General features: G+C 47.7%; 1 protein-coding gene across 11 annotated transcripts in view; it reads right to left on the minus strand.

Annotated features, from left to right (window-relative positions):
- The window catches only part of UBE3B (ubiquitin protein ligase E3B), a 52944-nt gene extending 37333 nt beyond the window's left edge, over nucleotides 1-15611 (minus strand). Inside the window, exons 1-9 of one of the 11 annotated variants that reach the window (XM_058691021.1) lie at nucleotides 15472-15611; nucleotides 12054-12428; nucleotides 10791-10972; nucleotides 10522-10642; nucleotides 8874-8933; nucleotides 8349-8453; nucleotides 6328-6424; nucleotides 4961-5046; nucleotides 3738-3820 (exon numbers count right to left, since the gene is read on the minus strand). In XM_058691021.1, coding sequence (XP_058547004.1) covers nucleotides 3738-3820; nucleotides 4961-5046; nucleotides 6328-6424; nucleotides 8349-8453; nucleotides 8874-8933; nucleotides 10522-10642; nucleotides 10791-10972; nucleotides 12054-12107 — 788 coding nt within the window. In that variant the 5' untranslated portion in view covers nucleotides 12108-12428; nucleotides 15472-15611. The remainder of the gene's footprint in view (nucleotides 1-3737; nucleotides 3821-4960; nucleotides 5047-6327; nucleotides 6425-8348; nucleotides 8454-8873; nucleotides 8934-10521; nucleotides 10643-10790; nucleotides 10973-12053; nucleotides 12429-15471) is intronic. The other 10 variants (XM_058691023.1, XM_058691024.1, XM_058691018.1 and 7 more) reach the window with 10 other exon arrangements.
- Between the last annotated feature and the right edge of the window lie 6 nt (nucleotides 15612-15617).

Here is a 15617-nt window from a genome sequence, read left to right on the forward strand (position 1 = left end):
CCTGCTAGGTCTCAGGATGTGGCCTTATGTCTGGCATCAGTGTTTGGCACGGCAGGGGAGGATGGTAAAGGAGACGTTCGCTGCACAGTCCCCACCAGTACAGAGCTCACGCTGCAACCAGGGAGCTGGACAGGCACAAGGGAAAAAACAGAAACCGAGTCTGGGCAAAACGGGGGCCTGGGGAATGAATGGAACAAGGAGAGTTTGAGAAGGTGCCACGTGCCATGGATTCAATATATGTTGCTCTCGGAATACAAAATTGTGGCCAATATGTGAGACAAGAATAAAGAACGAGGAGTAAAGAGTATGGGCTCTGAGGTCAGGATAGCCTGGGTTCAACTCCTGGCCCTGTCACTCCCTGCTGTGTGACCGGGGCCCTGCTCATGCCTTAACCTCTCTGGGCCTTAACTTCCTCATTTATAAAACTAAGATTAGAGAATGTGGTGAGGAGTCAGTTAATGTGGGTATAAATCTTAAAACAATCGTGTGGCCCATGAATGTTGGCTATTTGCATCATAGGATTTAGTGATCACGTCTGAACATAACGTTTATGATTTTACAGACTTTCAATAGTATATCCTACTGTGACAAAACCACTAGGTATTTTGTTTTAAAAGGTCCTGGCCATGTTCAATTACATTCAAATACTCAGAGGGGGAAAAGGACACTACCTAAGGAAAAGGCTTCAGAGCCGCCTGGCCTTCAGAGTGAGCCAATGGACTCTAACGAGTCTAACGTACAGAGCGAAAAAATCTAAATGATGGAGGCTACCACATTCTTAAAGGAGAAGGAACATGACGGAATGGCTGGATGTGACCCTCTTGGTGAATCACTCTTGAATTACAACACTCTGGGCGGAGGAGGGACGTTGGAACGGAAGGGAAGACTTCTGTTCTCAGGAGACGGAGGAGGGCGGCAGAGCGGCCCTGTGCCCTGGAGCTCAGGCACCTGCGTGTCAACACTTCCCTGCCTCTGACGAGAGGGGAGGGTGGGCGAGGCTGGAACGAACTGCTCCAGAAAGTGACTCAGAGAGTGCAGATGCGGGACACCTGCCGCTGGAAAACCTGTTTGCACCTATGTCTTAGGACTCATTAAATACGACTCCTCTCAGAGTCTGAAAGGAAGGTGTGTTTGTTTACTAGACGATCTGGTCTACTTCTGTAACTAATTACAGCATCACTGGCAGACCCCTGCTCCTCTCTCGTAAGGATCTTGCTTCTAGAAATGGGCTGTCCAACGCAGTAGCCAGTAGCCACGTGTGGCTCCCGACCACTTAAAATGTGGTTAGTTCAGATGCAGGTAGGCTTTAAGGGTAAAATACACACCAGGCTTTGAAGACTCAGTATGAAAAGAAATAAATTATTAATTTTTTTAAATGTTTATTATTTCTTTTTGAGAGACAGAGTGCAAGCGGGGGAGGGGCAGAGAGAGAGAGGGAGACCCAGAATCTGAAGCAGCTCGAGGCTCCGAGCTGTTAGCACAGAGCCTGATGCGGGGCTCAAACCCACCAACTGTGAGTTCGTGACCTGAGCCGAAGTCAGACACTTAACTGACTGAGCCACCCAGGCGCCCCAAGTTAATTTTAACTAAAATAAAGAATTTAAAAGACTGACTACATGTAAAATGATTATATTTTGGATATATCGATTTAAATAATTTCCCCTTATTTCTGGTCTTTTTAAATGTGGTTCTCATTACAGAGAAGGCTGCTCTAGACCAGCCTTGTCCAACAGAACTTTCCGTGATGGTGGAAATGTTTCTTCTTTGTGTGGTCCAATAAGGCTGTCACTGCTCAGTCACACGTGGTCCCGAAGCACCTGAAATGTGGCTAATGCAACCGAGGAACTGAATTCTTTTTTTGTTTTTAATTTTAATTTTAGTTTCAGTTTTAAAGAGAGGGAGAGAGAGAGAGAGAATGCGAGCAGGGGGCAGGGGCAGAGGGAGGGAGAGAGAGAACCTTAGGCAGGCTCCACACCTAGCATGGAGCCAGATGCAGAGCTCGATCACATGACTCTGGGATCATGACCTGAGCAGAAATCAAGAGTCAGATGCTCAACCAACTGAGCCACCCAGATGCTGCAAGGAACTGAATTCTTAATTTTAATATATGTCTATTTAAACCCCAGGTGGCTAATGGTTAGTGGAAAGCACAGTCTAGACCAGGAGCGGCAAAAATGGCTCACAGGCCAAATTCTGCCCCTTGCCTATTTTTGCAAATACAGTTTTGTTCAAACATGGCCATTCTCCTCTGTGTACGTATCATCTATTGGTGCTTTGTGCCACACCAGCAGGGTGGTTGTGACCGACACTGCATGGACCACAGAACCGAAAATACGTATTAGCTGGCCCCTTGCAGAAAAAATTTACCAACCAATCTCTAGACCATCATTTGCTAACTGGTATTCCACAGGAAAGGAGTCCATGGGACACCAATAGACACGTTCCACCAGTGAAAACTTAGGTGGGGGTATTCCATGTTCAGATATGTTTGGGCTGGCACCGGATTGAACAGGCCCAAAGGTTCTTAGACCTCAGGACTTGTCAAGAGGTCTCTGCGGTAAATTGCCCTGTGGATTAGCAAGGGGGGGCAGAGCAGGGAGCTTTACGTCACTGGTTTGACCGTAACACTCCCCCTGCCCAAAGTTATTACTACTTTGGGGATTAAGACGATCAAGTTATCATATTAACATCTCCCCCAAGTCTGTGCTCCTCTCAACAGTTTAAGAATGTTCTGGACCCAGTCCCAGACACAGCTTTGTGCACTTGGTAATTCTCAGAATTGCAGGCATAATTTCTAAATGGAAGTACTTAGCTTATGTATTTTGTATCTCCAATCTAAGTGAAGGCAAACAGCACAACCTCTCTGAGCCTCCAGATTCTAACATTTTATTGTATTTTATTTATTTTTTTTTTTTTTAATTTTTTTTTTTTTTTCAACGTTTTTTATTTATTTTTGGGACAGAGAGAGACAGAGCATGAACGGGGGAGGGGCAGAGAGAGAGGGAGACACAGAATCGGAAACAGGCTCCAGGCTCCGAGCCATCAGCCCAGAGCCTGACGCGGGGCTCGAACTCACGGACCGCGAGATCGTGACCTGGCTGAAGTCGGACGCTTAACTGACTGCGCCACCCAGGCGCCCCTGTATTTTATTTATTTATTTAAGTTTATTTATTTTTGAGAGAGACAAAGACAGTGTGAGTGGGGGAGGGGCAGAGAGAGAGAGACAGACAGACAGACACTGAGAGAATCCCAAGCAGGCTTTGCACCATCAGCACAGAGCCCAATGTGGGGTTTGAACTCACTAACCTGTGAGATCACGACCTGAGCTGGAACCATTAGGTGGATGCTTAACTGACTGAGCCACCGAGGCGGCCCAGATTTTAACATTTTAAACCTGGGCTCACGACACTACTCCCTTCACCCTCTACTCTGCCTTTCGCCGGGCCTCTTCCAGCTCAAGGGGTTCTCTTTATCTTATCAATTAAAAAGCTCAAAAGGAAAAATGCTTGGGTCTTGGGTCCTTGGCACAATGAAAGCAATTCACTTTGAAAAGCTTCCTTCAAATCGCGATGCAAAAATTTCAGGGGCACAGACAGAAGAGCTGCCACAGATGCACCCTGTCTGTGAACAGAACAGAACAGGCAAGCCCCCACACGTAACGTGAGGAACAGGAGGAAGGGAAAGCGAGAGGAGGAAGTTTCCGGAAGCACGCCAGCCCCTCAGCTGGAGCTACTTACCGCAGTGCGAGAGAAAAGGTCGCAGTTAAAGTGCTTTTGGACAGACAAGGCCGGGGTCTTGCCAGGCCACGGGTTAACAGCATCTGAAAAAGAACATTTTAACTGGTCAGGGGCCGATGCCAACCTACAGTCACTTGTACGTAAAAAAGCAGCACAGAAGTAAAATGAGTGCTTCAGATAAAAAGAAAAACAAAAAAACCTATATTTAGAATGTTTTCCAAAAATGAAGGGAGAGCAAAGTAAAGGGTATCTCCTTCATTATACCACTGTCTCTCTAAATATTGTGTTTAAATTTTTAAAATAAGAAACAGCCAAAAAAGTTTACAGCCAATAAAAAGACTGCCACACTTAAAATTTCATACGTATGCTACTCCTACATTCTGGCATCCAGTAGAAGATTCCTCACAGAGATGTACTGCTGACGGCACCACCTTCGGCCATCACACCGCCTCCCAGGGTTCATGTGAGAAGAGGAAACCCGATCAGGAAGGAGCCCATCTCAGCGCCGGGCAGAAGGAAGGGTTCCGTCAATGCTACTTCTAAACCCGAGAATCCCAAACCGCTTTTAAAGATTTTTTTTTTTTCAACGTTTTTTATTTATTTTTGGGACAGAGAGAGACAGAGCATGAACGGGGGAGGGGCAGAGAGAGAGGGAGACACAGAATCGGAAGCAGGCTCCAGGCTCCGAGCCATCAGCCCAGAGCCTGACGCGGGGCTCGAACTCACGGACCGCGAGATCGTGACCTGGCTGAAGTCGGACGCTTAACCGACTGCGCCACCCAGGCGCCCCCCAAACCGCTTTTAAACAGCGATTAGAGTTCCGGCATTTATTCCCCCGGGTGTGTGAGCCGGCACAACAGGGGTGGTGTGGACAGAAGGGTGTTTGAGGACACAGCAAGAAAGCTAACTCCAGACTTCACCCAAGAAGGAACCCGAGGGAATCAAATCCTGAGGCCTCCCCTCTCGACTTTAAGTGTCAGGCGGCTGGGTCATTTCTGCAGCCGAAGATGTAGCACAACGAAGGGACCCCAGTGCCACTGTCCTCCCTCGACACAGACCACAAGCGACTCAAGGTGGGGGAAGGGACAGGACGCTGAGCATTAAACTCCTCCTGCAAAAAGGCTTCCGTGAAGAGGGCACCAGGTAATGCCAAAATCAGCTGTGAAAATTCAAGTTCAGGTACTGAAGAGAGAGGTCACGTGTTTGGGGACGCACTCACAAACCTGCAGCACAGGATAGAATCCATGCTGGTTGAGATGTCCCATTATATTTGCACAGATGTGGTTCATGGCTGGTCGAAGACTCTCCCCTGAATGAAGAAAGACGTGTGAGAGAAAAGGCACTGGCCTGACCGTGAACTGTTTATAGCACACCCCAGGCCCGAGGCCATCATTTCGGTGGCTTGTCTTCCTACTCCCCTTCAGCCTGGTATCAGGCACAGGGAGAGGATGAACTCCAGAACCCACTCTCCTTGAAGGTCCAGCTCAAGTGTCACCTCTTAGGTGATGGGTCCTATGATCTCCCTCAGCCAGAAGTAACGTCCCCAGCCTCTGAGCACCCTGTCGCACCTTTCCTAATTCCCTCCGAGGGCCCGGCACCGTTTGCTCTCTGTGGCCACCGCCTCTCCCCGCTGGGAGACAGACACCCTGGAACTCAAGGCCAGAACTCCCCAAGATTTAAATGCCCCCCCTCACAGCCCACGCCTTAAAATAACCCCTCTTTTCTGGCCAGGAGCCTTTGCACATAGTTGCCTCTGTTCTCAAAGTCCTCCCCCTTGGCTCTGCGAACCCCAACTCTCCCTCCAGCTGTTCACTCAGACATCACTTCAGCGGGAGAGCCTGAGTCCCAGACACAGGGAGGCAGGGCCTCCCGGATCCGCTCAACGTTCTTGTTTCTCCGTAGTCTTCCTTCCGAGCGCTACGTTTCACACGGTCGTCATGACATGCGTGTGTTCACATGTAAGTCCTTCCTATATTCGCATATAGTTACATGTATGGGACTTCCCTTTAGCGTCTATCTCCCTCACCAGACTCTCCAGTTCTGTGAAGGGCGGGCGGGCACACGGCAGTCTTTGGCACCTGAAGCCCGAGGGCAGCGGGCTTCTCTGTATCTCCAGTGCCCGCACAGAATGTGGCACGGAGAAGGCCATTTGCAGAGCGGATGGACAAAGTGAACGGACAAAACACGGAAGGCTCAGTACGGCATCTGAGGGAGGAGGCAGCTTCATGATGCAAATCTTATGGACAAAATAGAATTATTTGCTGCCCAATGATTGTGACACGAATGACAAGGCTTGAGTGAATATCATCACTTGGAGGCTGAGGTGCTATGGGAGTTTTAAAAAATGAGCTCAGGGGGACCGTGCCTTTAAACGTACATTCAAAGGAGAGATTAGAACACACAATCCTGAATGTATTCTGGATATTACAATGCTATCTGATGGAAACGTCAAGGGCATCTTCATTGGTATGCTTTCAGGGCCCCCCCTGAGGCTTATGGCAGTGAAAATGCTTCTTAAAAAGGAGAAAAGGTCCCCAAGGTCTGTATGCAAATGCTACTTGGGAAAGATTTTGAAGCCAGTCCCACAGACCTTTTCCGCGGAGGATTTTCCATGTTGAAGTGTCTGTGAAGGTGACAAGCATCGTGAGGTACAGCGTGATGAGTCTGGAGTCCTGTAAGATTTCAGGCTAGAAACAACAAAGAGACTGAGATGAAGTCATACGTCCGACGGCGGAGCAGCCACTCACAACTTGCCTGGATGCACTCTGCCACCAATCGGCAAGTCAGGACCGTCCGAGTTTATTCTTTTACTCTTGGGGAATGACCACTTTGGGAGTTCAGGGACAGGGATTCTGGCACACGAGTCCTCGAGCACGGAATCTGAAATACTCTCGGGAATGGAGAATGAGAATTCTTGGGAAGCAAGCTGACGGGAGCTGGCCTGCTGTGTACATGGATGGATGGATGTACGGACATACGTTCACTGGAGCAGCAGAGCAGAAACGCAATTGAACGTGACGGGGACTCTGGGCTCAGACTCCCTGCTTGACCACTGGCTAGATGTGTGAGTTAGGGCAAGCTGCTTACCCTCTCTGTCCCCCAGTTCCTCAGCTGTTGACTATGGGTGGTAACATTGCTTTCTTCATAGGGTTGTTGTTAAAAATGAACGGATTAATGTAGACAAAGCACTAAGAACAGGGCCTGACACACAGGTAACTCTATGTAATACTGATTATCATAATCATAATTCATGCTTGCTGCCAGGTCAAGGCCAGGAGAGTCAATCACAAGTGCCCTGAGATGGCTAGAGATATGGGGGCTCTGGGGACATCTGCTCCATCGCTCAGCTCCCACGTGAGTCAAGCCTCTGCCCCTGAAACCTCTCTCCCAATGTGCGAGGTGAAAATGTCCACTGTTTGCAACCACTCACACCCCTGCCCACCTTCTCATAACACAAGGGTGGGCACAGGACCAGAAGGGCCAGTGGCAGTACCTTCCCCCCTCTTGCCACTGTGACCAGTTTGAGGGTGAGACCAGGACAACACTGGGTCTTTACTGTCCTCTCTGATTCCTAAACTAGTGGGAGAGGCCTCCCTTTTCTCTTTGGTCAAGATAAGAGTGACGATGTGAGGCCAGAACTACTGTGATTACAACAGGAGAGAACAAAGCGATTCCAAAAGGGAGCAGAGAGGAGAGAAAGGGATGAGGGAGAATCCTAGAAGCTCCTGGCTCTGGTCATCCCTGGCTGCCACATTACAGAGAATGTTCTATAAAAAATATTCTCGGGGCACCTGGATGGCTTGGTCGGTTGAGCATCCAACTTCGGCTCAGGTCACAATCTCATGGTTCAGTTTGTGAGTTCAAGCCCCATGCTGGTGTCTCTGCTGTCAGCACAGAACACGTCTTAGATCCTCTGTCCCCCCAAAATAAATAAACATTTAAAAAATATATTCTCCTTCTTGCTTAGCTTGTATGTATTAGGAGCTGCACATGTTGGATTTCTGCACTTGTTTAGTTAACAAAAATTTTTTTAATGTTTATTTATTTTTGAGAGAAAGAGAGAGAGAGAGAGGCAGGCAGGGGAAGTAGGGGAAGTAGCAGAGAGAGAGAGGGAGACGTAGAATCCGAAGCAGGCTCTAGGCTCTGAGCTGTCAGCACAGAGCCTGATGCGGGGCATGAAGTTATGACCCGCAAGATCATGACCTGAGCTGAAGTCAGACGCTTAACTGACGGAGCCACCCAGGTGCCCTGGGTTTCTGCACTTGTACCAAGAAGCCTGACTAGCATAATGTAAACGATAAATTATCCATTATTTCAAAAGAATAAAAAGAAAGGCAACAGATTTCTGGGTGTCAAGACTGTGGTGAGCATAAGCCAATGTTCAGAATGTTATACGTGAAAAGAAGGACTCATACTGATAACGGTATCTAGCTTGCTCTCTCCTAGAACAGGGGTGCTAATAATTCTGTACTAGACTCTGATAAACTTCCAAAGAAATAACCTATGATGGAATCTTGAGGACTCTCAAGAGATACTCTAAAGGCCTCCAATGAGAGGGAATATATTTGCAATGAAAAGGATACATTTACAGGTGTCTTGTTCTGTTTTTACCTTGAGCTGCTCAAGAAACTCACAGCAACACCAAAGAATGTGTTTGATCTGTTTAATCCACAGGAGGGTGAGATCCTTGGAGAGAGCCAAGGACACATACCACACCTACAAGCAGGAGAAAGAGAAATGTAATGGGCAGAAACAGGGACCAAATTACATATGTTCTAGCTACTGGGACAGGACAAGTTCACCAGGTCCAGCGCTGGGGAAGGCAGTGGGAATGAACAGGTGAATAAACAGGGAGTAGGACTTATCTGAACACTAAACCCATAGATAAAATAGCCTAGTGAGGGAATTTACCATCCTAAGAGGTCAGAGGAGAACGCAGTCCTCGGATAATGAAAAGACTAAGAAAACCAGTTGCACTGCGGTAATGTTTTCAAGTCATTACTTATTAGGCAGGTGTGTGTGTCCACGTATGCAAAGTCCGACCTAACAAAATCATAACACTTAGCAGGAACTTTCAGAACCAAAGAGATCGGCCTGAGAGCTTGTGGGAGACTTCCCAGCCCCCGTCTTGCTTACCTTGGGTTCGTTCTCAGCATCCATGCTGCTCAGGATGCAGCGACACAACTTCTCGAATCTCTGCGAAGAGGAAGGATGGGGGTTACACGTTTCTGCAAGCCACATTGAAATGGGAAAGCAGCAAGCATTCCGTGGGTACCTGGCACGTGCGGGACTCACATGACACCAGATGACTCACGGACGTGATCATATTGAATTCTCCCTTATAGATGTGGAAACTGGGGATCAGAAAGGCTAATGTAAGGTTCTCAAATTGGTGGCCCACAGGCTGGAGGAGCCCTACACGTGGTTTCAGCCAGGGGTGCCTTTGGAAAAAACACAATCAACCCGGCAATCTGGGCCCGTGCTCCTGCGGGCTAGCAGCTGTTCCCTGGGTCGCGCTCTCCCGGTGGCCACTCTGTAAGCACCACAGACACGGACTTTTTCCCCACAACCTGTCACGCCATCATTTTTAACTTGAAATGCAAAAGGAAGGAAAGTGGAAACTGGAAACCACGTTACGCTGTCTATACTGGCCCTGGATCCACCCTTAAAAGTGCTATGGCCCCGGGAAGCCACCTCAGCATTCTAGACTATAGTTTCCTCCGTCAACAGGGGTCACCTCACGGCACCTGCCTGTCCTCATCTTCCTGCCTGTGTAGTCCTGCCTCTCTCTGGGCTACATGTTCCGCAGGGTTAGAGACCCCGCCCATCTCATTTCCTTCTGGGGCCCCACTGCCTAGAAGAAGGTCTGGCACAATGGGATGCTTAGCAGTAATGAACGTCTAACCCCTGGGAGCACAGAGGCCCTCATCGATGGGACCGTCAGTACCATTACAGACAACTCGCTACTTCCTGGAATCGTTTGTAGGCTGATCATTCTAATCCCCAAAGTGCGACCAGCACGCTTCATTTGGTTTACAGGCTTTAAAAGAAATTTCAAATTAGCTACCAACTTTTACAAATGAGAAAAACGAATACAAGGATCACCAGCATCTCTCTTCAAAATTCACGGCAGTCCACCACTGGCTGGAGCCCAGGACTGGCCGCCCCCCTTCAGTGGCCATGCCACACACCCCATCAACTCCCTCTGATGTCATCATTCCCCATCACCACCACCTCCTGCCAGTTACTGATTATTATTTCTTTTTTGTTAATGTTTATTTATTTTTGAGAGAGAGTGAGCGAGCGAGCATGAGCAGGGGAGGGGCAGAGAGAGAGGGAAACACGGAACCCGAAGCAGGCTCCAGGCTCTGAGCTGTCAGCACAGCGCCCGATGCGGGGCTCAAACCCATGAACTGTGTGACCATGACCTGAGCCGAAGTCGGACGTTCAACCAACTGAGCCACCCTGGTGCCCCTACTTATTATAATTTGTTGTTTTCTCCTGTAAATGGCTTCTTCCACTCAGTTGCCCAACCTGCCTCACTCCTGTATGCATCTGAGTCGGAGTGCTTGTCATGGTCAATGTAAAAGAATTGTGATGATTCTCAGAAGCACCGAGTGTAATCCCCGCAAAACACGTCCCAAGAAAACAAAAAGGGCAGGATGTGGTGGTAACAGAATCTATCTTGTAGCATCGCTGCAAGGATTAAATGAATTATATTTGCAAAATACTTTCAAAAGACCTGGCAGATGGGTAAGCCCAGTGTTCACTATCATTATTTTACCTCATTATCCTCTTTAATTCTGAACAAGAAGAGCAGTTTCCTGGCAATCTTAAAAATACAAAGTGCGCTTCTTTTGCTGGACTCCACGTCATCTGCTTTAAAAAACTCATCGATCTCTCTCCTAGGAGGGGAAGGAGGCGGAAAGACATTTTAAATTAGGAGCTCATAGCAGCTGGAAGGCTTTTCAAGAACTGTAGGAGAAAACACCATTTTTTCTTGCTATTAACTGGGGACAGGGGACAACGTGCTGAGGATTTCCCAGCACCCACCGGATCTCTCTCTGCAGTCGCCTCCGACACAGGAAACTGCGAACATGGGCCTGGATCTCGACGGCCGCCCGCTCCCGCTCCTTCTGCACCAGCCTTTCCTCCCGAGCCTGACGGGCTCTATCGATGAACCACGCTCTCGAGGTCTGAGAAACGGTGAACATGTTTGCAAGTTTGCACGAACCCTGCAAGGAAAACGGTGAGTGGCTGACGTAGATCATCGAGGAAGAACACACACAGGAAGGGGCTCGCGAGCCAAGGGCGGGCGGGCACGCATTCGGGCAGCAGCAGAGCTACTCAGGACCCTTTGGTTCCCTCCACAGCGGCTAATAGCTCTCCTGGCACAAGTCCCAATTTCCTATCGGCTCTTTTCATGCACCTCATCTAGACCAGCGGTGCTTTTTCCTGCATTAAATAATCACATCTTCTTAAGAGCACAGCATCTGCCATAGGGTGTGGGCTCTGTAATTGTTTAATAGATGAACAAAGCATGAACCGGTTCCATCCATAAAGCTCTAATTCAAACCAGGCATCCTCTAGGTCAAAGGTTCCTAGGTATTTGAATTTTCTGGAGCAGTCTAAAGCTGAGCAGTGAAATTTATTTTGCAAAGTACAGGCTTGAAGGGAAAAAAAAATCGAACATAATTATTTACCATCACCATTATTTCATTTCTCTGTTCACCCGACAAATATTTACTGGTATCTACTTTGTGCCCAGCACAAAATAAGCCCTTATTTTTTATTTTTTTTGGAAAAAGAGCCATTTTAACGCTAAAAAAGCCAAACGTGTGAGTCCAAAATGCAAGACAATCTGTTAGATTGAATACATTCGGTTTTATGTATAACTTACTCGGCTGTCCTTACTGTTCCCATTCTGCCAAGGGCTGATAAGGACGTCGGAGCAGAATCTGTCCATCCACTGACCGGCATGTTTTGGACAGAGGGTCTAAACTGTCCATTACATTTTTATCTAAATCACCAATCACTATCTTTTCCCAAAGATGTGGCTTTGGCTATGCCTAGAGCACACAACATGGGTCCGTGGAGCCTCCCACGCTGAAATTTCTTTGGATGCTTGAAAACTTTGTCATTCTATCCCAACTATATAAGCAGTCCAGCCGACAAAATTATTCAAAGGGATTACTCAGAAATCCAGACTTCTGGAAAACAATCCCTTTACCACGTTACCTCCCTCAAAGCAGTGCCCACATGAAAAGATCATCAGGAATAAAAAGCTCATTCAAGGCTCTTTCCATGTCAACATACCGAGAGGCCTCTGTGGTCCCTTTTCAACACGGATTCGCATCTGTTAAACAACATGTGGGTCTCTCATCGGTAATTGTCAAAACAAATGAACAGAGCCCACCTGGTCACAGGAAGGCAGGAAAGAAGGCAGGGGAGAAAAAGGTAGCAGTCTTCTGAATCACTTGTTCTCTCTGCCCAGCAGCAGTCTGAATAGCTCACCTGAGGACCTGCCTGTGACACAGAAACGCCAGGTAATCATTAGTGATGTTGCACAGGACTCACTATGCCGGGGGCAGCTTCTCGCTTCAGAGGAGCTTGTCCTTCCTGGCAGAAGCACAAGGAAAAATCCAGATTCGGGGTTAAGTTTTACAGGCAGGGTATCATATATCTTCCGCACTGAATAAAAGTAATAAAAAGTGCCTCTGGTTTAAAACACTAGTATTCTCATTTTTACTTAACGTCTGATTTAATTTTTTTAAACGTTTATTCATTTTTGAGAGACAGAGCATGAGCAGGGGAGGGACAGAGAGAGAGGGAGACACAGAATCCGAAGCAGGCTCCAGGTTCTGAGCTGTCAGCACAGGGCCTGACGTGGGGCTCGAACCCACGAACCGCGAGATCATGACCTGAGCTGAAGTGGGATGCTCAACCGACCGAGCCACCCAGGCATCCCTTCATGTCTGGTTTAAATGTTATAGTGTACCTCCCCAGTCCTCCAGCTGAAAGGGAATAGATTGAAAATAATCCCCAAAGAAGCTAACTGAAGCCGCACACATCTTATGGCACTAAGCACGAACAGAGGGGAATGGCATGTTAAGAAGCCATTGAAAGTTATGTGTGGCATTCTTTTAATGAAAATGAAAAACATTTATGCCTAAGAAATGAAAAACAACATGTAGACAGTGGTTGTTTGGAGGTGGAGGAATGATGGCAAGTTCTGCTTCCTGAACTAGTCCGTTTTCCAAATTCTCTGCAGAATGCATGCAGTGAGGCAGCACAGCACTGTGAGAGGCACACAGCCTTTCGAGTCACAGCTGGAGCCCGTCTCTAGCTCTGCCATGCAGCCCCCACAGGGAGAGGTCTCAGACCCTTTCTGCCTTAATGAGACAATTTATGTCAAATACCTATCAAGGTGGCTGACAGATTACACAGTAAGTCTAATTGACGTATTCTTTGTACAGACGTGAGAATTTTTTTCCTAACTCTGCGGTACAGGCTCTCATCTGTCTAGTCACTAAGGGCCCTTACGTTCCTCCCCCATTAAATTTTGTCCTATCCCTGGGTGCACTAAGATTCACCAGTCCTGTCAACTTGGGCTATGGCCCTGTTTAGATTGGTTAACAGCTTCAAGCTCCAGAGAGCTGCAGAAGACAGGGCCCAAGCCCTGAGCACAATGGTATGATTCTTCCTTAACAGGCAGAGAGTCCCTCATGGGGGGGGGGGCGGGGGGGGAAGGGGTGATGAAAAGAAGGAGCCTCTTCTCAATGGAAAAACAGGAGATTGCATATGCAAACTGACAAAGTACCTGAAAGGCTATCTCAAAACTTTCACTTCTCCCAAGCAGCCTCGTAGGATAAGATCTCTTCCTTGAGATTAGCATCCCCTCGGCAATGCTATATGCTGGTTTTGTTTACACCGTATAATAGTCTGTACTTGCAGTTTTTCTAATTCCTTCTTATTCTCCTCTTCTATCTAAAATCTACCAGTTTATTAATCAAAACACATTACGAAGTCTTTTAAGTGTGTATTCGAAGTAACTGTAATGAAAGATTACACAAAGTTTGACTTAATCAAAGAAAGAAAAGGCTGTGTATAGTAGAAAAAACCTTGGATCATCTCGAGTACCCTTGGTTCTTTTTAGTTCTCAGTCTACCTCATTTGGCCAAATTATTTATCCTCTCTAGGCCTCAGATTCCTTATCTGTAAATTGAGGATCATAGTGCCTGCCTCCTAGGGGTGCTACAAGAATTAACTGAAATATTTACACTTCTTGTACCCCAATTTAGTCGTCAGGATGCTGTGATTAGGATTAAGTGGGAAAATACTAACAAGGAGTATCTGAAAGCAGATAGCATGTAACTGGGCTTTACTGTAGCATCCAGACTTAAAACCAAACCCCCCCCCCCCAAAAAAAAACTTACAATCCAGTTAGGGGAAACAATGATATAGGTGGAAAAATTAGAAACCCAAGAGGTTGGGTTAACCAAGATTACTTAAAAAGCAAAAAGGAAAGTAAGTTGATTAAAGTACCCACTATGTGTCATGTCCCTTCTACATAACAGCAACCCTGTGAGATCACTTAGTATCTCCCATAGTCCATGTTAGACTGCCAGTGATGGGCAGAGCCAAGATTTTAATACTAAGAGACAGGACTCAGACTCTACGTCTATATTCCCACGATATCTGCTCAACATCAGTCTTCCCTGGATGAGGTCAATTTCATGGAGAATTATGAAAGAGGCCAGAGAGTATCATCCAAAGGTGAAAGGCCAGAAATATCAACTGCTGTCTGAGCCCGACAGGATTTTCCCCCTATGGTGCGAACAGCTGGACAGGCAGGTGTGGTGACCATCACCATTTAAGGGTGGATCATGAATCAGGCAGTGTACAGGTATTTACCCAGTCTGTCTTTTCAACAGCTCTATAAGGTCTCAAATGGTCCAATTTTGAAAGAACAGGCAATTGCACTTAGGCTATTAATAAGAACAGCTATCATTTATTGAAGGCTATTGCCTATCTAGGTGTGTGTTATCATCAATCCCACCTTCACACAGAGCAAATGAAACGTAGAGGGAACGTGACTTGTGAGAGGTCACTAGACTCCTGAATCTGAAGCCACGTCCAACTCCAAAGCAATTATTTAAAGTGAAACCGACAAGACCTGGAGACTGCCCCACTCATGGAACAGCAAAAACAAACAGCTGCACGTGCAAGGCTGTCCACAGGGCTAAGTTAGAGTCAAATTAGGACCAAGTTTTTCTTTATTGAAATCATTAACACCAGCTGCCTCTACGGAGAGGGCTGAATGCCAGGTACCAAAACTTGTATTACACAGCTCCCTCTGTGAAACGAGCTAATGACTCCGTTTTACAGAGGAAGAAACCGAGGCTCGGAGAGGTGAGGGAACTCACCCAAGGTCACACAGCGAGTATAGGATTTGAACTCCGGTTTGGGGGAGGGACTCCTGAGGCCCAGCATCTTTCCTCGGCATCAACAACAATAACAAACCTTTTTCACCCAGCATTAGCCTGTCTATAAAGGCCTATCGCCCCAGAGCTGAAAAGGGATGGAAACGGCTACGGAGAAACCCCCCGAGCACGAAAGTCAGCCCCCGGCACCCGCCCTCCGACTTGGGGAGGCAGGGACCCGGCCAAAGAGCCACCTCCTTCAAAGTCCCCCCACCACTCGGAAAACACACAACCCTGTTCCCACTCGCTACCCGTAGGCCGTAGACCTTTATCCGCTCGAGGCCCCCGCGCTCCGGGTCGGGGCCGAAGCTACCGCCGCCTCAGCTCAGTGCCCTCGAGCTCTGCCGGACCCGGGGCAGCGTCCGAGGCCCGACCGCCATCTTGCCCCGGGGTGTCC

Source organism: Neofelis nebulosa, chromosome 11 (assembly GCF_028018385.1).
Source record: "Neofelis nebulosa isolate mNeoNeb1 chromosome 11, mNeoNeb1.pri, whole genome shotgun sequence".
In the NCBI taxonomy this organism is placed as follows: Eukaryota; Metazoa; Chordata; class Mammalia; order Carnivora; family Felidae; genus Neofelis; species Neofelis nebulosa.